The following is a 21,010-nucleotide window of genomic DNA, read 5'->3' on the forward strand; positions in this document are numbered from 1 at the left end:
CCACACAGCTCGTATCATTAATGTCACCATCCGACACTCGTACCGCGCTCGACCGCCTCGGCCTCGCCACCGCCCTCGCGAAAGCGCGCAAGTCCTATGCCGAGGGCGGGATTCCCATCGGCGCCGCGCTAGTTTTCCACGGAAACGACTCCTCATCAGCATCACAACCGCCACCACAGGGAAACGAAGGTGTAGCAGCACTGTCGCTATCTTCAGGAGCAGCGGTGCTCGGATCGGCGCACAACGCGCGCATTCAAAAGTGCTCGCCGACGCTGCACGCGGAGATCGCGGCGCTCGAGGACGCGGGGAGGTTGGGTGCCGGGGTGTATAGGCGGTGTACAATGGTGCGCCATGGACATCTATCTACTTGGCGGATTGCGAGAGCTTGTTGACTGACGACGGGGGTTGGTGCGTATGGGAACAGTATACGACGTTGAGGTACGTGCGCTATCGCCATGCATTGTCTGAATCACGGCCTTTGACTTCAGCTGAACGTGTGTGGGTCAGTCCATGCAGCATGTGCACAGGCGCAATTCTCCTGTACCGCATTCCGCGCATTGTCATCGGCGAGAACACCAACTTCGTCGGGGGAGAAGACTTGCTCCGGAGCGCAGGTGTCGAGGTGGTCGTGCTGCAGGACGGGGAGTGCAGGGAGCTCATGGCGCGGTTTATCAAGGAGAAACCTGAGGTATGTTGTCCTCATGAGAGTATGTCGTTTGAATGATGACACTCACAACTATGCAGGAGTGGAACGAGGACATAGGAGAAATAAGCTGAGCAAAACGTGCATGAGCATGATTGAAGTCTCGGAGGGACTCTATCCTACCAGTACCGTGATGTACATGTCACAATGTATCGATATCTACCCGTGGAATACAACACCCGCCCCTGCATCCACCTAAGCACCCACACTCAAACTCGTCTCCTTCCCACCCTCAGCCACCTCCCGCGCCTTCACCTCGACCTTGCCTTCTTGGCTAACAGAAACCGTCACCTCGACCTTCGCCTCCTTGCTGCCCTTCACATCCTCGAGCACTACGCTCCCGAGGTACTTCTCCTTCGCGAGTGTCACGCTCTTCACCTCCTCGTACTCATCTTCCTCCTCCTCCGGCTCCTCGCCTTCCTCGGGCTCGGGCGCGGGGAGCTTGATCCGGTCGATCTTGATGCCCTCAGCGACTTCCCAGAGCTCAAAGCCCACCCTTGCGTTGTCAGGGGAGATGGCAAAGGCGAAGACGTTGCGCCTCCGTGCAGGGAGGGGTGTTTCCTTGCGCACAAGGGGAACAAAGACACCGCCGAGCTCCGCGATGCTACCCTCCGCCGACTCTGCAGCAACGGGGACGAGGAGGCCGATAGTCCGGCTCGTGGTCTTCACCTGCGTGTGCTCGCTCCCGCTCGCGAACGACCCCGTGATCTCATCAACCTTCTCCCCACCCGCGCTCGCGATGTTGGTGAGCAGCTCCGCCTGCAGCGCGCACCCCCGCGCCAGCACCGTCGTCGGATCGCCCGACCCGCCACCGACAACCGTGCCCGCCTTAAACGGTGTGCGCACGTCTTCGCGGAACACGTCCGCGATGCTCTCGTCTACGCCAGGCAAACACGCGGAACCACCGACGTACACGACCTCATCGACGGCGTACCCATCCACGCCCGCCTCTTCGAGTAGCTTTGAAATGGAGCGCCCGATGGCGGTGTACACCGCGCGCGCCTCCATGTCGAACCGCATGCGGTTGATCGAGCCCGTATAGTCCAGACCGTCTTTGAGCGATTCGACACTGCACGTAGCCGCACCCGGGGACGCAGACAATGTGCGCTTGGTGTGCTCGACGGCGAGGCGGAGCTTCGCCTCCGCGCGCTTGTCCTGCGGCTCCGTGGACGGCGCGACGCTCAGAGGCGCTTTCGTCTTTTTGGTAAAGTCCTTGGCGAAGAACCGAATGAGCGCGCTGTCGAGCGCGTCGCCGCCGACGCTGCCGTCGGACACGGTCGACGTGTGCAGGGTCGTAGAGAGCCCCGATGAAAGAGAGATGAGCGCGAGCTCGAGCGCGGACGCGCCGATGTCGACGATGAGCGCGGTGCGGTCGGCTGGAGTGGGATCCTCTTTCGATGCGGCATCGTCCTTCTCCAGGTCAGCGTCACGCGCGATCGTGCAGACGCTGATGGCGCCCGCCTCGTCGAGCAGCTGGAGCACGGTGATGCCTGCGTCTTCAGCAGCTTTGGATAGGGCGGCGCGCGCGGGGGTGTCGAACCATGCGGGGACGCTGATAACGGCACCGGAGACTTTCTTGCCGAGGAAATCCTCTGCACTCTGGAGGAGCGATTTGAGGAAGATGGTGGTGACTTCCGAGACGGAGAGGATGCGCTCGGCGGATATGGGCTCAGAGCGCGGGGTGGCGACGTTTGATGCGGCAGGGGTGTGAGCGGCAGACTTAGGGAGGGGGGAGGGTGCGGGTTGGAGGACTTGCACGCGGTAGGCGGGGACGTCAGGCTCAGTGGGGTGTTGAATGACGGGCGCGGAGAGTGCGATTTGTGATTGGGGGATTTCGGAGAATCTGGAGGGTGATTAGCACGGGTACACTGAGATATATGCGCGTGGATCGCGAAGGGCGCACTTCTTGCCAAGGAGGTTACGGAAACCCGTTATCGTGTTCTGCGAGTTCTTGACGAGCTGGTGTTTTGCTTGGTTTCCGAGGTACTATTTTTCGTTATATCATAGCACGCGTAAGCCCGAAGATTGCTATGTGACAGATAACCAGCAGATTGATACGCACCATCTCCTCGCCTTGGAACGCCACAGCACATGCAATCTGGCGCTCGCCGTCTTCGTTCGCTATGCACTCGGCCAGTCCTCGCTGTCCTCCGATCGCGCGTCAGCATACCCGTACCACCATAAAAGCGCGCAAACGCTCGATCCGAGCAAGCACGACCTCGTACCTTGGCGAGAACAGCGATAGATGCGTACGAGTTGCCAAAGTTGATACCGACGACGGCAGGGGCGCCGGTGTCTCCCGCAGCGGCAGAGCCATTTGGTATGCTGCCGTTTGGTGCTGCCATCTGGACGGCTTTTTGAGTTGGGGAGGAGGAATTGGGGATGAGAAAGGGCGGAACGTGTTGCAGGAAGGATCTCTCAGAGATTTTTGGGCGATGGCGAAAACTGATCAGGACACTGCCACACGGCTAGATGGCGGCATTACCTGATATGGCAATGAGATAGGGGCGTTCAAAGACTTGCTGGTTTGTCTAACCCTTCGTCTTGAGACATATGTTGTGTTTAGAAAGCCCCCATTTTATTTTATTCTCTTAATGGTTTCTTATGCTGAGTTGGACAACACTGTCGAGAATAGGATGGTGTAAGGTGCGCGCTTCACGTGCGAAGGTGGTTGGGGTCTCGTGACGTAACACGCCCATCGCCCCGAGAGCCATTTCTTTCTTTGCGTTATCACTTCAACACGATACAACATGGCCGCTCAGCACATCCAACTCCTTCAAAGCCTCACCTTTCCAAAACCTGGAGTCGATTACGTTCACAACGAGGAGTGCACCCAGTGCTTCGATAGCCAGGCATGTCTCGCTTGCTCTGCTTACTCACTTGTCTCATCTGATCATGCCTCCCTTTGTTCTTTGATGTCGACAACAGGATGACGAACGAGGGGTAGACGTGTGCTTGACATGCTTCAACGGCGGATGCCTCAGCGAGGCGCGGCATCACGCCCGCTCGCACTTCCAGAAACACCCTGATCATCGGTTTACCGTCAACATTAGGCGCCGCCGAAAGGAGGCTAACGGACGGGTGCGTCTCGACGTGTCCCACACAGATATATCCAGATGCACAGAATCTAATTATCTCTAGGATGGTCAAAGCGAGCCCCCAGCAAAGATCACAAAACTCGAGGTCGTACCCGAGCGAGAAGAGGACAAGTATACGAAGGAGACGACTCTGAGATTTTGGGGACCTAACGCCACCGACGGGCAGGACATTGATATCTCTGAACTTGGGGACCAGGTGCGCCTCTCCAGCTTTGCGTTCGAATAGCATATATCCTTACTTTTTCCGGGCGGATGCTAGGCCGAGCGCGCAAGAAGTCTCATCACCGCTGTCGTAGATGCCAAGTTCGCGGCGCGCAGTGGACCCGAGGCAGCGTGGGGTGAGGAAGAACTCGCCGTTTGCGAACACACGCTTCTCCTCGAGCAATTGCAGCGCGGATCGATTCCTGCCGAAGGTTCGCTTATCCCTTTCTGTTACCCCTTCATCTCTCATTTCTCATTCTTGGGTACACGGTGGCACAGGTCTCGCAAAATGTCAATCATGCGACATCACCACCAACCTCTGGCTCTGCCTCACCTGCGGTGCACTCGGGTGCGGTCGCCCCCAGTACGGCATGCCCGGCGCGGGCAACGGACACGCTCTTGCCCATTTCAACACACACCACAGCTTGGGAGAGGAAGGGCACGCAGCGTGCGTCAAGCTAGGCACGATTACGCCAGAGGGGAATGCAGATATCTACTGCTACGCGTGCGACGAGCCGCGGTTGGACCCAGAGCTCGCTGCGCACCTAGGGAACTTTGGGATAAACGTGGCGGGGCAGAAGAAGACTGAGAAGAGTTTGGCGGAGTTGGTGAGTTTCCGTTGCTTGCGCATATACCCATCCCCCACCTGTCTTTGCTCGCATATATCCACTTTTCTTTGCATACATGCATCCGCATCTTCTTGTCTGTGCTGTCACAGTCAGAATAAGACTGACAGGTAGCTTTGTGTGGCAGCAAATCGAACAAAACCTCGCATTTGACTTTTCTCTCACCGCCGAGGACGGCTCTGCGCTTGAGCCCGTGTTTGGACCTGGAAAGACGGGACTTGCGAATCTGGGAAATAGGTTAGTCTTAACTGCAACCTGCGTTTCGTCCCATTCAACCTGTCATATAGCTGCTATATGGCCTCCGTCGTACAAACCCTCTTCTCGCTCCTCGCCTTCCAGTCGCGGTACTACGACTCTGGTTTATCAAAAGCGGAGGCGCACTGGGCCGCCTGCAGAGAGGCTCTCCCAGCTGAGTGTATCGAGTGCCAGATGCTCAAGGTCGCAGATGGGTTGCTAAGCGGGCGATATGCGAAGCCGGACCCCAATGTTAAACGTACGTCCGTTTGTACCTTTGTATTCCGACTTTCATCCATGTTTAATTCTAGGACCGCCTGCCAATGTGGAAACAACCGATGCCCCGCTGCATCCGGCGCCTGCTGATGCATCCCCGGCGCTTGCGCACCAGGCCGGGGTGCGTCCTGCGGGTCTCAAGCGCCTCATTGGGGCAGGACACGCAGAGTTCTCGAGCATGCGTCAGCAGGACGCGGAGGAGTTCCTCGGGCATCTGCTCACGAAGTTGAGGAGGTCGAATCATGCGCAAGCTAGTGCTTCTGGTGTGTTCTATCCTCTCGCTTGCACCGGAACCTCGGGTAGTCGAACGAGTGCAATGATAGGCAGCGAAGAACCGACGGAAATCTTTGCATTTGGTGTCGAACAGCGCTTACAGTGCGGTAACCCTTCCTGCGGCGGTGTGCGGTATCGCGTGGATACTCAGGACGTGCTGAGTGTGGCGGTACCTGCCGTCGAGGTGCCCGCTTTCGACGACAAGGATGGCGAGATCAGGAAAGCGTTTGCACCGATTGAGCTCACGCGGTGCATTGGTGATGTTCTGGGCAAGGGTGGGGAGGAAAGGTTGGAAGGGTGGGAGTGTCCTGGATGCGGGCAGAAGAGCGCCGCATTCAAGTACGTGTTTTCCAGTCCGAATTTGGCGTGAATCAATGTTACTGATGGAACATGTTGAAACAGGCAGGTCCACATGGCTACGTTCCCGGAGGTGCTCGTTGTACATGCGAAAAAGTTCCAGCTTGTGAATTGGGTGCCGACTAAGCTTGGTACGTCAGCGTTTAGCATTCACCTGTTGACCTCGAGATAACGTCGTGTCTATCAGACGTCCCCGTCATCCTCCCACACGACGACACCCTCACGCTGGACACATATCTCGGACATGGCCTCCAACCGGGGGAGAAGGAGCTCGCAGATACCCCCGCTGTGGCAGCACAGCCGCAATTCGACGCAGAAGTGCTCGCGCAGCTTGAGGGCATGGGATTCCCGGCGGTCCGGTGCCAGCGTGCGCTGCTCGCGACGGGCAACATTGGCGCTGAGGCGGCGATGGAGTGGCTGTTTGGGCATATGGACGATCCTGGTGCGTTTCACATCCGCTCAACTGAACTTTGAATACAATCTGATGCAGACGTAGACATCGATGCGCCACTTGATCTTGGTGGAGCATCTGGCGGTGCGGCGCCTAGTGGATCCGAGCCGAGCGAGGAACAGATCGCGATGTTGGTCTCGATGGGCTTTACGCACGCACAGGCGCGGAAGGCACTAAGGGAAACGGTGAACCCTTGCTCTGTGTACTTCACGCCGCACTCTTACTTACTACCGGTCCGTAGGGCGGCGACACCGAACGCGCAGTCGACTGGGTCTTCAGCCACCCTGACGATACCGGCGAAGATACTGCCCCTGCCCCAGCCTCTTCAGGCGTGGACTTTGCGAAACCCGCGGCACCCGGAACGACGGATCTCCCCGCACGATACCGCCTCAAGGCGTTCGTGTCGCACAAGGGCCCGAGCGTGCATTCAGGGCACTACGTTGCCCATGTACGCGCCCCTGGGCTCAAAGTTGCGGCCGGTACGGGTGGAGAGGGCATGGACGTCGATAAAGATGAGGAGGGCTGGGTGCTGTTCAACGACGAGAAGGTCGTCAAGGCGGACGTGAAGAGTGTGGATGAGCTGAAGCGGCTGGCTTACATGTATGTGTTTGAACGGGTTTGAAGATGGGTTTTGGCTGGCAGGAACCCACGGCCGCATGGAGAGAGGAAACGAGGGCGTGTACGATACATTTTGGTATACAATATTCATGAAGAACGGCATGATCTCATGGTGTAAGTTACGTATGGGGCGGAACACGCCACCGAACATATAGGCGACCAGAAGTGTAGGTAATATGCGCTGCAACCATCCTGTGCGATTGCGTGTGCGCTTCGTGGATCGCGCTCTGCATACGATACTCATCACTCGTACTCTCACCCTTCAACGTCTTCTCGTTTTCAGCAGCAGCCCTTAGCAGGACTCCACTCGGGATCCTCCAACAAGCTTAGCACCTCATGGACAACGACACATTCGAGCCATTCACAGGACACACCGACGATATTAGTGCACTTGCGTACTCGCCCGACGGGAAGTGTGTAGCGACAGGTTCCTTGGACTCCACGATCCGTACATGGGAAGCTATGACAGGCCGTCAATTGGGGAAGCCTCTGGAAGGGCATACTAGCTCTGTCCAAGCCGTTGCTTATTCTCCTGATGGACGGCATCTCGTGAGCGGTTCCATCGACAAGACTCTTCGAATCTGGGATACCAACACGCACGAGACGGTCATGGCGCCGCTTGAGGGACATATAATCACCCCTTGCGCCCTTCAGTATTCTCCTGACGGCAACTTCATTGCATGTGGAGATCAGGGTTTTACTCTGAATCTCTGGGACGCAAATACTGGCAAATGCATTGCATCTATAGAACAGCTTGATTCCGTCAACTCCGTCTCGTTCTCCCCAGTTGGCATACATATTTCAATTGGATGCGAAGACTCTCTCATCCGCGTCTACGACGTTAAACAACATCAACTCGCTTTTGAGCCCATCGTCGGTCATCGGGCCAGCGTTGAGAGTGTCCAGTATTCACCCGACGGCCGTCTCATAGCCAGTGCTTCAAAGGATCACACAGTTCGTATCTGGGACGCGCTCACAGGCACGGCAAAATGTGGTCCACTTGAAGGTCACAAAAGCTATGTCAATGGCGTTTCATTCTCTCGCGACGGACTGCGTCTCGTTAGCTGCTCGCAAGACGGGTCGGTCCGTGTCTGGGAGATAAATGAAAAAGACATGGCTTCAAAACCTCTCTATGGACACAAGCATGATATCTCCGGGGTTTTTTGCTCGCCATTAGGCGAGCACTTTGCTTCGTTCTCCGAGAAAGAAGTTCTCATCTGGAGCATGCGTACACAAGAACCAGTGCTACCCAAGGTCAGGCATCAATCTCTTTTGTGCTTTTTGCTTGTTATTTCTCACCCAGCACCCTCATGCAGCTGCTCACGAGCTTGTCGAATCTCCATCAGCCGTCAAGGTGGGTAATTTACATTATCGTGGTACTGCTTTGGTTGACGGTGCAACGTCGTTTTGTCCAGGATGAATGCCTACAGCCCCATCAAGTCTGTATGTTGGTTCCCAGATGGCAAACGAGTTGCACTGGCTAGAGCTGATAACACCGTCACTATATGGGACATGCAAACAGGAGGCGAGAACTGCAATCCTCTCGTTGGGCACACAGACCGGGTATGGGATATAGACATCTCACACGGTGGGGGATTCTTGGCAAGTGCGTCATGGGACAAGACCGTGTGTATATGGGAAGGCAACAACAAGACTTTCGTCGTCAAACATTCCTTCAGACATCGAGATGGCGTCAACGCTGTCCGTTTCACTCCAGATGAAGCTCGTCTCGCTAGCGGATGCCGAGATCACACCATACACATATGGGAAGTCCGCTCTGGATCGTGTCTGCACATCATTGAAGGCCACATCGAGACGGTTTACTCCCTTAGTGTCTCGGCCGACGGCTCCCTGCTAGCGAGCGGGTCCAACGACAAGTCCATCCGTATATGGGACCTTCAGTCGTATGCAGCAGTGGCAGAGCCATTGCATTTCGGAGGTCGAATTGCGTCGGTTTGCTTTTCGCCTGACGGAGCACAGTTGTTGGGCGGGTCACACATTGTCAAAGGGGAAGATAATGCGGTCAATCTTTGGGACCTATCACGCAGGGAGCCATCCTTTGGTTTACATAAAGGCAGCCAGGTCAACTGCGTGCACTTCTCTAGCGACGGAACCAAGTTCCTGAGCGCAGTAGAGGCCACTTTGGAAGTATGGGATGCCAATACCAGGGGACTCTCTCAGTGTCTACAGCACGACGGAAGCGTTAAAACTGCAGCTTTCTCTCCCGATGGCACGCAGATTGTGAGCGGCACAGACAAAGGAGATATCAGACTGTGGGACGTCGAGACAGGGAGACTTCTTCTTCCCAAGGTAGAGTCTTAGTAACATCATTTTCACCGAGTTGAAGCTAAACGTACATCATCGCACCTTTAGGATATTAATGATGAGACTTCCTCCCGAGATGCGTCTTCGCCTTCCAGACAGGTGCAGGTGAGCCCATCTTTGGCCCTACCGCTCGGATTTTAGCTGACGAGCTGGCAGATAGCTGATTCCGTTGAGAGCTTCATGAATGTGAGCCTAGGTCGAGGGTCAAACACTCGCATTTCCATAAAACTGGGAATCATCACAGATGCCAGCAGTACCGCCAAATCGTACATTCATAACTGAGGTTGAGGGTCAGGGCGTAAGGCGATCTCTGTATGTTTTCCGCGTTGGCGGCGAGACACTCACATGGCACATGGTTTGCAGGGCGACCGCCGTTCAAAAAAGAAAACAAACACTCGGAATTCTAGGTCAAACCGGCAAGCGGGCCAGTCGAGCAAGTTAGTGGACACCGTGAAGGATTGTTGGCAGATTACCGACCAAAGACCACTCCAGCTTCCGGTCTGCTTCTGGTCATGAAGGCACAGAGACACCGCAACCCAACACCGTTTCTCGTTGGCGCTCACGACTTAACATGCCTGTTATTGTACACCCTGCCATTATGAAACTGGTAAGTGGCCCCATTTAGCCTTAAACAACCCAGATTTACGGCGTTGACAGCGAAATCTTGCCGGGGGCCCTTCGGAAGGGGCTACCCGTCGGGAAAGAGCTGTTCATCAAGGTGGGGATGTCTCAGATAGCAGCTCAGAGGGCAGCGAGCACGAAGACGATGAACAAGATGGCACCGAGGATGTTTATGTGAAGATAGGTTGCATCAGGGCTGCGTTGGGTCGGTTGGATCCTGGCAAGCTCTGCGGGCGCGGCGGTCATGCTGAAGAGAATATTGAGATGAGAGCATGAACATATGAATGGCAGGCTTATGCAAGTGGATCGTGGGGAAATGATGGCTTATGTAGGCAACGTTTAACGAAATCTCCATTGGTGTACCCCGCTGGCAGTGGAGGAAATACATACCCTGTGTACATGACGATTTGCAGCAGAAGCTCCTGGAATCACTCGCACACTGTTGCATACGGCGTTCGCCACTAGGCGTGGGTTCGAAACGAGTTATACGTGGATCCAGATTTTGACCAGCATGAACACAGAGGCGGATGAAGTACGCACGGGCTACCACGAAAGTACCCAGTGGGTAGTTGTTAGTACAGTACCTCCGTGGGTAGTATCGCTGTATGAAATAGGGAAGCAGCGACCGAGGCCGTAGGACAGGATTGTGGTGAAATGGACCTACGCGTGGGTTTGCGGGATGCAGCGCTTCGGCGTGCTAAAAAGCGCGGTAGGGAACACACTACGTTAATGCTTCAAGTTGAATGTCTGCGTTTGAAGATGCCCACGTCGGACACGAGCGTCGGCGCTCGTCAGATCTGAGCCCTTACCAGGGCAGTGGTCGTTTGGGCACCAATCCTCATCAGACAAACGTTTAGCGTTGAACGCAAACATACCATGAATCAACTCAGATTTGCGATGCAGAGCATTCTGTACTGGCTGATATTGTAATAAAGCACGGTGAGCTCGTATGCTGACGACATATGTGTCCCTTACCGTGCTACATAAACTAGTCGCTTTTCCTCTTCTCATGCGCACGGACGCCGAAGATAGCTGAATCATGGGAAACGTGTCAGACAAGTCAACAAGAGAATGAGGTCGGAGGGGTCACGTCAACAGCAGTCGACTGTGTGACGTGCTCAATGAAATGCTCGATGCCCGATGCCGCCCATGTTGAGCTCGTCGTACAAGTGCCAAGAGAATCTGAGTGGTCTAGTCAGGTTTAGTCGAGAATATACGCGGGTCAGCAACTCCTGCAGTTGGTACCAGAGTTGGCGCTGCCAAGCAAGGACGGGCTGGCGCTGCGTGAGGCTGCGTGCCTTTGGGATCGGGACATCGGCGCTTCATCCGAAGCCCGTGAGAACTAAGCGATAGACGCCGGCGACCCCGCGTCCAGTGCCCAGTTTTGTCTCGACTCTCACCTTTCCCGAACCCGGAATCGACTACGCGCACAACGATGTGTATACACAGGGGGAGTAGTCCAATAAGTTCTCAGAATTTATTGTGGAAATATTGTGGATGCAATATAATGAAATTTTGCCAGGACAGCGAGACTTATTTTGGAACTTACCAAGGACGCATTCTGAATAAATTTTGGCGATTCACACTTGACACGGCCAATTTGGTCACAAAAGATAATTTAATCAGAATATCTCCCCGCTAAGTACCAAATAAGTCTCGCTTTTCCTGCAAAACAAAGTTAAAATACGTCTTCAATATTTCCACCATAAGTCCCGAGAACTTATCGGGCTATTCCCGCTGTGTATACGCAGCGCTTTGATAGTCAGGCATGTCTCACTCATCATACTCGTCCGGTTGTTTCACCCTCATCATGCCTCCGTTTTTGTTTGGTGTCGACAACAGGATGACTAGCGAGGGATAGACGTTGTACTTGACTTGCTTCAACGGTGGATGCCTCGGCGAAGCACGGCATCACGCCCGCTCGCATTTCCAGAAACACCGTGACCATCTGTTTAAGACAATGTCAGGCGCCGACGAAAGGAGGTTAATGGAGGGTACGTGACTTGCATTCTCGCGCATCTACGTTCCTCTCAGAATGTGTGCGCATACCTCCTTCTTTCGTTGTTCACACCGCAGACAATTACACATTTATCTCTAGCAAATATTGCTGAAAAAAGGCGTGAAGATGGTAAACTTTCTGCACAAAATTTTCGTATTTGAAAAGGTAAACTGCTTTGACACCCTGCATACCTAATCCGGAGTCGGATCATAAACTTTCCCGTCCAAAATGGCAAACAACGCTCTCGAAAGCCTTTTCTGTGCTCAAATACGCGGGTTGCTATTGAAAATTTTACCCTTTTCAAACACCTATCCCCAATGTGAAAATTCATAGAAAAAGTTTACCATCTTCGTGCCTCTTTTCAGCAATATTTCCCAGAGATAAATGCAAAAATGTCTGTGGTGTCAGGACGGTCAGGGCGAGCCATCAGGAAAGACGTCAAAGCTCGAGTTTATGCCCAAGCGTGAAGAAGACAAGTATACGAAGGCACTAGAAAAATATTCCAATACAATTTGCCAATTTAGTTAAAATACCATGGCTGAGTAGTTTAAATAATCTTTGCATACCTGTCCAAAAATTATCTGATCCAGGCACCGAGTTTTATTTAAAATAAAGTTTGTGAAAGTATGCTTATGATTCTGTGATGGGTGACAGCAGATATTTAAAATACAATCTGGTATAGCAGCCGAGTCATGAACCGGACTGGGCTGTCAAATGTGGCTCAGAATCTGAGCCGATTGCGGATTTTTGACAGCCCAGAAAGGCTATTAGCCAATAAAAAATATGAGAAAAGGAAAATCAAACAATCTTCATTGGGCAGCAAACCATTAATCAAACGCCTGTCAAACGCCTGTCAAACGCCCGGCAAACACCATTCAAACGCCCGGCAAACACCATTCAAACGCCCAGCAAACACCATTCAAACGCCAATCAAACGCACGTCAAACCCCCGGTAAACATCATCCCAGCACCCGTCAAATACTTGTCAAACACCAGTTAAATGCCAATCAATATAATATATTTGTTCAATAGACTGGCATTTAACTGGCAAGCTGATGTTTGACAGGTGTTTGCCGGGCGTTTGAATGGTGTTTGACAGGTGTTTGACAGGCATTTGATTAATGGTTTGCTGCCCAATGAAAATTGTTTGATTTTCCTTGTCTCGTGTTTTTATTGGCTAATAGCCTTTCTGGGCTGTCAAAAATCCGCAATCGGCTCAGATTCTGAGCCACATTTGACAGCCCAGTCCGGTTCATGACTCGGCTGCTATACCAGATTGTATTTTAAATATCTGCTGTCACCCATCACAGAATCATAAGCATACTTTCACAAACTTTATTTTAAATAAAACTCGGTGCCTGGATCAGATAATTTTTGGACAGGTATGCAAAGATTATTTAAACTACTCAGCCATGGTATTTTAACTAAATTGGCAAATTGTATTGGAGTATTTTTCTAGTGAGGGGATGACACTCAGTGTTTAGGGACCAAACACTACCGACGGGCAGGACATTGATGTCTGAAATGGAGACTAGGTGCGCCTCTCCAGCTGTACGTTCGCATCGTATACATCCTCAACTTTTCCGGGCGGATGCTAAGCCGGGCGTACAGAGAGACTCGTCACAGCCGTCGTAGACGCCAACCTCGCGGCGCGCAGTGGACCCGAAGCGGTATGGGGCGAGCAGGAACTCATTATATGCAAACACATACTTCCCCTCGAGCAGCTGCAAAGCGGGTCGATCCCGTCCGAAGGTGCATCCCTCTCCTTCATCCTTCGTTCATCCCTTCTTGATGCTATGACTCAACGCTGCATTCACCGTGACGTGCAGCCCTCGCAAAGTGCCATTCGTGCGACATCACCTCCAATCTCTGGCTCTGCCTTACCTATGGTGCACTGGGCTACGGCCGCCCGCAATACGGCATACCGGACCCGGGAAACGGTCACGTTCTCGCCCACTTTAATACCCATCGCAGCTTGGGGGAAGAAGAGCATGCAGCGTGCGTCAAGCTGGGGATGATTACGCCGGAGGGCAATGCGGACATTTGCTGCTATGCGTGCAACGAGCCGCGGTTGGATCCGGAGCTCGCGGCGCGCCTGGGGAACTTTGGGATAAACGTGGCACTGCGGAAGAAGACGGAGAAAAGTTTGGCGGAGCTGGTGAGTTTTCGGTACTTGGACATATATCCACCCTCTGTTCTTGCTTGCTTGTATATATCTACCCTCCTTGCTTCTATCTGCCCACCTCTTCTTATCTGTGCTGTCATCTTCGAGGATGAGCTGACCAGTAGCTTGGGTGACAGCAAATCGAACAAACGTCGCGTTCAACTTTCTCACTACCGAGGACGAATCCGCACTAGAACCCGTGTTTGGCCCTGGCAACACGGGACTCGCGAGTCTTGGGAAAAGGTCTGTCTCTTCTACATTTTGCGTCTCTCTCAACTGAATTAATCGTATCATTTAGCTGCTACATAGCCTCTGTCGTGCAAACGCTCTTCTCACTCCCCGCCTTCCCGTCGCGGTACTATGATTTTGGCGCGTCAAAGGCAGATGCACACTGACAGCGTGCAAGGAGTTGCTCTCAGCGGAGTGCGTCGAGTGCCAGATGCTCAAGGTCGCAGATGAGCATATCTCGGACGTGGCCTCCAGCCGGGAGAGAAGGAGCCCGCAGATAACCCCGCTGTGGCGTCACAGCCGCAATTCGACGCAGAAGCGCTCGCGCAGCTTGAGAGCATGGGATTCCTGACGGTCCGGTGCCAGCGTGCGCAGTTCGCAACGGGCAACATTGGCGCTGAGGCGGCGATGGAGTGGTTGTTCGGGCATATGGAGGATCCTGGTGTGTCTCTCATCTACTCAATAGAATTTTGAATACGATCTGATGCAGGCGTAGACATTGATGCGCCACTTGATCTTGGTGGAGCAGCTGGAAGCGCAGCGGCTGGTGGATCCGCGATGCTGGTCTCGATAGGTTTCACGCAGGCACAGGCCCGTAAGGCGCTCGGGGAAACGGTAAGCCCTCTCCTTCATCTAAACTCATAATTCTCGTCCACTAACTGCGATCGCGTAGAAGAGTGTGGATGAGCTGAAGCGGCTGGCTTACATGTATGTGTTTGAGCAGGTTTAAGTACTGGCTGGGGCGAGGAAGAAGTCAAGGCCGCATTGATAAAAATTTGACAAAAGCGTGTATGATACATTGTGATAGCAAAGGATCACGGAGAACATACATAGTATCATGGTGTGTTTACTGTACATGACCGCGCTGCTGTTCACATAAGCGCCCAGAAGTGCAGGTAATAGGCGCTGGATGTAAGGTCGGTGACCCGCCCCAACGATCCGAGCACAGCCATTAGTGCTAATCGAGTGAACAAGGCGTTCCTCAAATACAAGCCGTCTGTCGAAGACGAATCGTTACAAGAAACAAATCCTCGAACAAGGTCGCCATTGAGACCTTGTACTCTTTATTCTCGGATTCCCTTGTAGTCCATTACCTTGGTTACACAGTAGATAGTGTGTAACCACTATTGAATACACGATGTAGTACTTAGCCTTAGTTCTCTTAACAGAGTCGTATCTTACCTCCCTCGTCTGACGACTCACTCGAACTCCAACCTTCAATAACACCTGCTGTGTGTTCCGACTTTTGGGATCTTCTTAGCGACTCATCGCGCGGAACCTCACACTGGAACCGTCCCGCGCGACTGTGTGTGCTCCACGTGGACCGCGCTCTGCATACAACACTCACCGCTCGTACTCTCGACCTTCGATCTCTTCTCGTTCTCATCAGCAGCGTTTATCAGTCACCCCCTCGAATCTTCCCAACAAGCTCAGTGCTCGATGGATGGTGACGCATTCGAGCCGTTCAAAGGTCACACAGACGAAATCTTGACACTCACATACTCACCCGACGGAAAGTGTATAGCAACAGGTTCTGATGACATGACAATCAGGATATGGGAAGCTAATACAGGTCGTCAGCTCGGGAAGCCTCTGGACGGGCATGCTGCGTCGGTCAACGCCATTGCTTATTCTCCGGATGGAAGACATCTCGTGAGCAGCTTCGACGACAAATCTATTCGAATCTGGGATACAAACACGCACGAGATGGTCATGGAACCGCTTGAAGGGCATGAGGATTGGGTTACAGCTGTTCAGTATTCTCCTGACGGTGCCATCATCGCAAGTGCAGGGTCGGATTCTTATCTAAAGCTCTGGGACGCAAATACTGGCAAGTGCATTGCATCCATAGAACACCCTAATCCCGTCAGATCCATCTCCTTCTCTCCGAATGGTATCCACATTGCGACTGGGTGCCATGACTCCCTCATCCGCGTCTACAATGTTGACAGACATACACTCGTTTTCGAGCCCACATGGGGTCACCGGGCCGGCGTTCAGAGTGTCCAGTACTCTCCAGACGGCCGTGTGATTGCTAGTGCCTCGGAGGATCATACCGTTCGTCTCTGGGATGCTCTCACGGGCACACCAGTATGTGATCCACTAGAAGGTCATAGGAGCTGTGTCAATGGCGTCTCGTTCTCTCGCGACGGATCGCGTCTCCTTAGCTGCTCGGATGACAGGTCGATCCGTGTCTGGGAGCTTGATGGGGGAGACACGAAATTGAAGCCGCTCTATGGACATGATCATGGTGCACCCGGAGTCACTTGCTCGCCCGATGGCGAGCATTTCGCTTCGTTCGCCTATGAGTCGGTGCGTATCTGGAGCATGCGTACACTGGAGCCAGTGCTTCCAAAGGTCAGGCTTGGATTATACTTTTGTCTAGTATATCTCACAAAATCCCTCACGTAGATACTCACAAGCATGTCGAAGATCCACAAACCGCTAGCGTATGTGTCTTTTTTCAATGTAATATTGCTACATTGTATGATGGTTCAACGTCGCGTTATACAGTATGAATGCTTACAGCCAGGTCAACGCCATCTCTTGGTTCCCAAATGGAAAGCAAGTTGCAGTTGCTACAATTTATGACACCGTCGGTATATGGGACATGCAAAAGGGATATGAGATATGCAAGCCTCTCGCTGGGCACGCAGGCTCAGTGGAGGATATAGACATCTCACACAGTGGAAGTCTTTTGGCAAGTGCGTCATTGGACAAGACAGTGCGCGTCTGGGAAGTCAAACACAAGACATTTGTCGTCAAACATTCTCTCAAGCAACCATCCGGTGTTCGAGCTGTATGTTTCACTCCGGATGAGGCCCGTCTCGCCAGTGGATGCCAGGATCATAATATATATATATGGGACGTCCGCTCTGGATCCTCTCTGCATATTTTGAATGGCCACACCAAGGGAGTTACCTCGCTCAGCATCTCGGCTGACGGTTCCCTGCTAGCGAGCGCATCCGACGACAAAAATATCCGTATATGGGATCTTCAGTCGTATGGGGTCGTAGTAGAGCTAGCGGATTCCGGTGACACACTTATGTCGGTTTGCTTCTCACATGACGGATCACAGGTGCTGAGTGGGTCGCGTAAGAACGAGGGGGCACATAACACGGTCAATCTATGGGACCTCTCGCGCAGACCAGGAGAAACTATCTTTGGTGTCAGACGTGCCTCACAAGTTCAATGTGTGCACTTCTCTAGGGATGGAACCAAGTTTCTGGGCGCATCTATGGAAGAAGTGAATGTCTGGGATGCAAATACAAGGGAGCTCCTTCAGTCTATACAACACGACAACCACGTCGGCGCTGCAGCGTTCTCTCCTGATGGCACGCAGGTTGTGAGCGGGACAGACAGCGGAGAAATGAGTCTGTGGGACGTCCAGACAGGGAGACTTCTTCTTCCCAAGGTAGAGTCGCAGTACTACCATCTTCACCGAGTATTAGCTAAACGTACATTATTGCCCATTAGGAAGACATTGATGAGAAGTCGCCTTCCCAACGGGTGCATGTGAGCCCACTTTTGACCCTGCCGTTCTGATTTTAGCTGACGAGCTGCCAGAGGGTTGAATCTACTGACAGCATCATGAATGTAAGTTTCATACGCATGTTCTCTCTGTGTATCCGGATTACAGCTCGAAATCCTCGCAGATGCCAGCTATTCCACGAAGGCGGGATTTCATTGGGCAAGTTGGAGCTCCGAACGTAAGATATCCGTGAACTCTGTGCGTTGGGGAAAAATACCCATATTAAACATGGTTGTAGAGCACTCGCCACTCGAAGAAGAAAGGGAATACCAAAGCTTTCAAGCCCAACAGGCGGGGGGACGGATTGCCTGAGTCAGTATACCACGTCGCAAAGATGTTCTGGCAAGCTACTGATTAACACTCCACAGTTCTACATTCGACTCAGCCGAGGAAAAAGCAAAATCTCGCTGGATAAATCGGATTATTCCTCGCTGGAGTCAACACATCACGCTCCCAGTGACAGTTTCCCCGGGTAGGATGAATCCAGTAAGAAGCCCTGCATTACTGTGGTCTGGTCATTGCTAAGCTGAACCTTACAGCGCAACGTTGCCGCATCGTCGTCTAGCCAGCCACGCCCTAGAGAACGATTACCGGACGTATACAGCTTAGATAGCCACGAAAGTGGAGAAGATGAGCACGAGCAGCAAGCAGGTGACGTTGGACAGAAAGCTGGATGCATCGCGTCTCTCTTCTGCTGCGTTCGTTCTCCCAAACCTCGCGGTCGCACCGACGCGGCTACAGCGAATGCTGGGATGGCCTCATAAAATGGCAGCATTTTGAAGGAGAAACTGGGTGACAAGCATGGCCTTAGTGGTCAGTACGCCTAGTTACTACCCGATCGTGTACGAAAAAAACACTGAGGACTGCAGAAAATTGGTGCATGGCATACCGAAAACCATTCATACTTCCACCTTTGTAAGAGTAGTAAAATCGCGTTATCAAACGACTCATCTTTATGTTATATTAAATCTCATCAAGGATCTGCCGAGCAACATTGGTTCTGTACAAATTTTTGGTGAGCTCACATTCTCCTTCACACTGATACAGTCTGGGACCTTCAGACGTATGCGGCAGTGGCAGAACCGTTGCATTCCGGCGGTAAAGTTGCATCAGTTTGCTTTTCACCTGACGGAGCACAGTTGCTGAGCGGGTTACAACGTATCAAAGAGGAAGATAATGCGGTCAATATTTGGGACCTATCACGCGGAGAGCCGTACTTTGGTTTGTGTAAAGGCGACCAGTGGGTCAACTGCGTGCACTTCTCTAGCGACGGAACCAAGTTCCTGAGCGTGGTCGGGGAAACCTTGGAAGTATGGGACACCAATACCGGGGAGCTCTATCAGTCTATACGGCACGATCAAACCGTTAAAACTGCAGCGTTCTCTCCCGATGGCACAGAAATTGTGAGCGGCACCATGGAAGGAGATATCAGACTGTGGGACGTCGAGACGGGGAGTGTTCTTCTCCCAAAGGTGGAGCCGCAGTACCACCATTTTCACCTAGCTGAAACTGATTTTACACCATTGCCCCCTAGGAAGGCGGCGATGAGAACCTCCGCCCGAGATGCCGTGTCGCCTTCCAGACGGGTGCAGGTGAGCCCAACATTGGCTCCACCACTCGGAATCTACCTCATGAGCTGGCAGAGGGCTGATTCCATCGAGAGCTTCATGAATGTGAGTCTTGCTCGTGCATTTGAATGCGCGCTTCATATGTCCGGGAATTTGTTACAGATGTCAGCAGTACCGCGACATCGTGCGTTCATAGCTCAAATTGAGGGTCAGGATGTAAGACAATCGCCGCATGGTTTCCGCCCGGGTGGCGAAGTACTCACGTGGTGCATGGTTTTCAGGGCGACCGCTGTTCAAGAAAGAAGACGAACTCGAGAAACTCCAGGTCCACCCGTCGCGCGCGCAGATTCACTAAGTCAGTAGACATTGTATTGGGATTTCGTCGACAGACTACTGACCGAAGATCGCTCCAGCTCCGCGTCTGCTTCGGGACAGGAAGCAGCGGAGCCGCAAAGGCCCAGTAACTTCGCTACTCGCTGGCGCTCGCGACTTGCAATGCCCGTCGTTGTATCTCCTGCGACAATGAGATTGGTAAACGCCCCCACTCAAACTTCACTGACCTAGACTCACACTGCAGTCACAGCGTATTCGCGCCGCGCCCTCTCCAGAAAGGAATACCCGCCGGGGAAGGGCGGCTCGCCGAGAGGAAGATCACTCGGATAGCGACTCAGATGGCAGCGAGCATGAAAACGAAGGGCCCAATGGCCTCGAGGAGACTGAGATGAAAGTAGGCTGCGTGAGGGCTGTGTTGAGTCGATTGAATTTGGATAGGTTCCGCGGCCGCGATCGTCAAGCTGAAGAGAATATCGAGATGACGGCGTGAACGTGGTGAATGGCAGGTAGCTGGAGGTAGAAAGGGGGAAAGAGGCGGTTCGTATAGGCAAAGTTTGAAAGATTCCCGCTGATGTACCCAACTAGCGGTGCATGGAGTGCATACCTTGTATATATAGCGATTTCTAACAGGCATTCTCTTGTCACCCGTGCGACGCCATGAAGATGTTACATCGTTAACCATAGTTTTAGAATAAGCTGCACGTTGGCCCAGATTTTGATCAGAGTAAATGGAGAAATGGATGAGGTACAAACGAGCTACGCATAAATGCATCGAGGACGTTGTTGTTAGCGTGACTGATCAAGATTACCGTGCATAGTATCATTGGATAAAATGAGGGCGTTCAGTGAGGATCAATCCATTGTTCGCGAGGAAGGGTTGACCGAGGCCGTAAAAGCGAAGACAAGTCCAGGTAGAGAAAAGGCCTTATGCGTGGATTTGTCGTATGCAGGAACAAGATGGAGAAGAGGCTCGCATGGGACAACTCACCCTTGAATATCTGCCTTCGAATATGTTCGACCGCACTCGTCAACTCTCAACATTCGTAGGAGCGCTGAACCCCTATTACGTCCATCATGTATATGCACCACGCGAGCGCGCGCGCGCACGCCACGAGTTGAACAGAACATGCGATGCATTGCATCCCATGTTACTTTTCTTCAGCACGTTAAGGGCTGGCCAATCTCGAACGTAGAGAAGGATGAACTCGTACGAGGGACGATATGTGTCACCTACCGTGCTGTACCACTTACTCGCTTTTGCTCCTCTCATTTGCGTGGAAATCGAAGATTGCTGTACCAAGGAAAGGATGCCGGGCAAGTCAAGAAGGAAGTGAGATTGGAGGGATCTCGTCGAGTTGCCTGCGTAACGTATTCCCCGATCCACCCATGTTGAGTGTGTCGTA

The 21,010-nt window shown here is 52.9% G+C and overlaps 6 protein-coding genes across 6 annotated transcripts; 5 read left to right on the top strand and 1 right to left on the bottom strand.

Moving 5' to 3' along the window:
• Positions 1-20: 20 nt before the first annotated feature.
• On the top strand, positions 21-819 carry CONPUDRAFT_131288 (cytidine deaminase-like protein; the record flags this gene model as incomplete). The annotated part of the gene is made up of 4 exons (XM_007775658.1): positions 21-344; positions 425-438; positions 508-688; positions 745-819. 4 exons carry the CDS (start codon positions 21-23, stop codon positions 775-777), a joined length of 552 nt encoding a protein of 183 aa, XP_007773848.1. The 3' UTR covers positions 778-819.
• Positions 820-898: 79 nt separating this feature from the next.
• Positions 899-3,048, bottom strand: CONPUDRAFT_65399 (actin-like ATPase domain-containing protein; the record flags this gene model as incomplete). Its single annotated transcript, XM_007775591.1, has 4 exons — positions 899-2,546; positions 2,607-2,689; positions 2,766-2,846; positions 2,941-3,048. 4 exons carry the CDS (start codon positions 3,046-3,048, stop codon positions 899-901), a joined length of 1,920 nt encoding a protein of 639 aa, XP_007773781.1.
• Positions 3,049-3,449: 401 nt separating this feature from the next.
• On the top strand, positions 3,450-6,938 carry CONPUDRAFT_139838 (ubiquitinyl hydrolase). Its single transcript, XM_007775659.1, has 12 exons — positions 3,450-3,555; positions 3,632-3,784; positions 3,845-3,997; positions 4,061-4,214; positions 4,282-4,610; positions 4,756-4,865; positions 4,916-5,121; positions 5,174-5,750; positions 5,814-5,899; positions 5,956-6,210; positions 6,265-6,404; positions 6,461-6,938. Exons 1-12 carry the CDS (start codon positions 3,454-3,456, stop codon positions 6,839-6,841), a joined length of 2,646 nt encoding a protein of 881 aa, XP_007773849.1. The 5' UTR covers positions 3,450-3,453; the 3' UTR covers positions 6,842-6,938.
• A 235-nt stretch (positions 6,939-7,173) lies between these two features.
• CONPUDRAFT_65025 (WD40 repeat-like protein) lies at positions 7,174-9,159 on the top strand (the record flags this gene model as incomplete). Its single annotated transcript, XM_007775566.1, has 2 exons — positions 7,174-8,030; positions 8,574-9,159. 2 exons carry the CDS (start codon positions 7,174-7,176, stop codon positions 9,157-9,159), a joined length of 1,443 nt encoding a protein of 480 aa, XP_007773756.1.
• Positions 9,160-9,733: 574 nt separating this feature from the next.
• Positions 9,734-10,584, top strand: CONPUDRAFT_76904 (uncharacterized protein; the record flags this gene model as incomplete). Its single annotated transcript, XM_007775660.1, has 4 exons — positions 9,734-9,769; positions 9,820-9,988; positions 10,197-10,344; positions 10,398-10,584. The coding sequence occupies 4 exons, from the start codon at positions 9,734-9,736 to the stop codon at positions 10,582-10,584; spliced, it is 540 nt and encodes a 179-aa protein (XP_007773850.1).
• Positions 10,585-13,301: 2,717 nt separating this feature from the next.
• Positions 13,302-20,097, top strand: CONPUDRAFT_169097 (WD40 repeat-like protein; the record flags this gene model as incomplete). The annotated part of the gene is made up of 22 exons (XM_007775661.1): positions 13,302-13,317; positions 13,382-13,534; positions 13,612-13,940; positions 14,084-14,189; positions 14,245-14,616; positions 14,671-14,789; positions 14,848-14,882; positions 15,728-16,532; positions 16,587-16,624; positions 16,689-17,589; positions 17,652-17,690; positions 17,742-17,771; positions 17,831-17,884; positions 17,945-18,018; positions 18,075-18,192; positions 18,246-18,357; positions 18,754-19,298; positions 19,350-19,379; positions 19,437-19,490; positions 19,556-19,629; positions 19,688-19,805; positions 19,858-20,097. Exons 5-22 carry the CDS (start codon positions 14,514-14,516, stop codon positions 20,095-20,097), a joined length of 3,489 nt encoding a protein of 1,162 aa, XP_007773851.1. The 5' UTR covers positions 13,302-13,317; positions 13,382-13,534; positions 13,612-13,940; positions 14,084-14,189; positions 14,245-14,513.
• Positions 20,098-21,010: the final 913 nt, after the last annotated feature.

This window comes from Coniophora puteana, assembly GCF_000271625.1.
Source record: "Coniophora puteana RWD-64-598 SS2 unplaced genomic scaffold CONPUscaffold_15, whole genome shotgun sequence".
Classification (NCBI taxonomy): domain Eukaryota; kingdom Fungi; phylum Basidiomycota; class Agaricomycetes; order Boletales; family Coniophoraceae; genus Coniophora; species Coniophora puteana.

Coding starts and splice junctions, on each gene's coding strand:
- CONPUDRAFT_139838 (XM_007775659.1), top strand. CDS start 3,454: ATGGCCGCTCAGCACATCCAACTCCTTCAAAGCCTCACCTTTCCAAAA. Junction 3,556..3,631: donor CCCAGTGCTTCGATAGCCAG/GCATGTCTCGCT, acceptor TGTCGACAACAG/GATGACGAACGAGGGGTAGA. Junction 6,211..6,264: donor TGGGCATATGGACGATCCTG/GTGCGTTTCACA, acceptor ATGCAGACGTAG/ACATCGATGCGCCACTTGAT.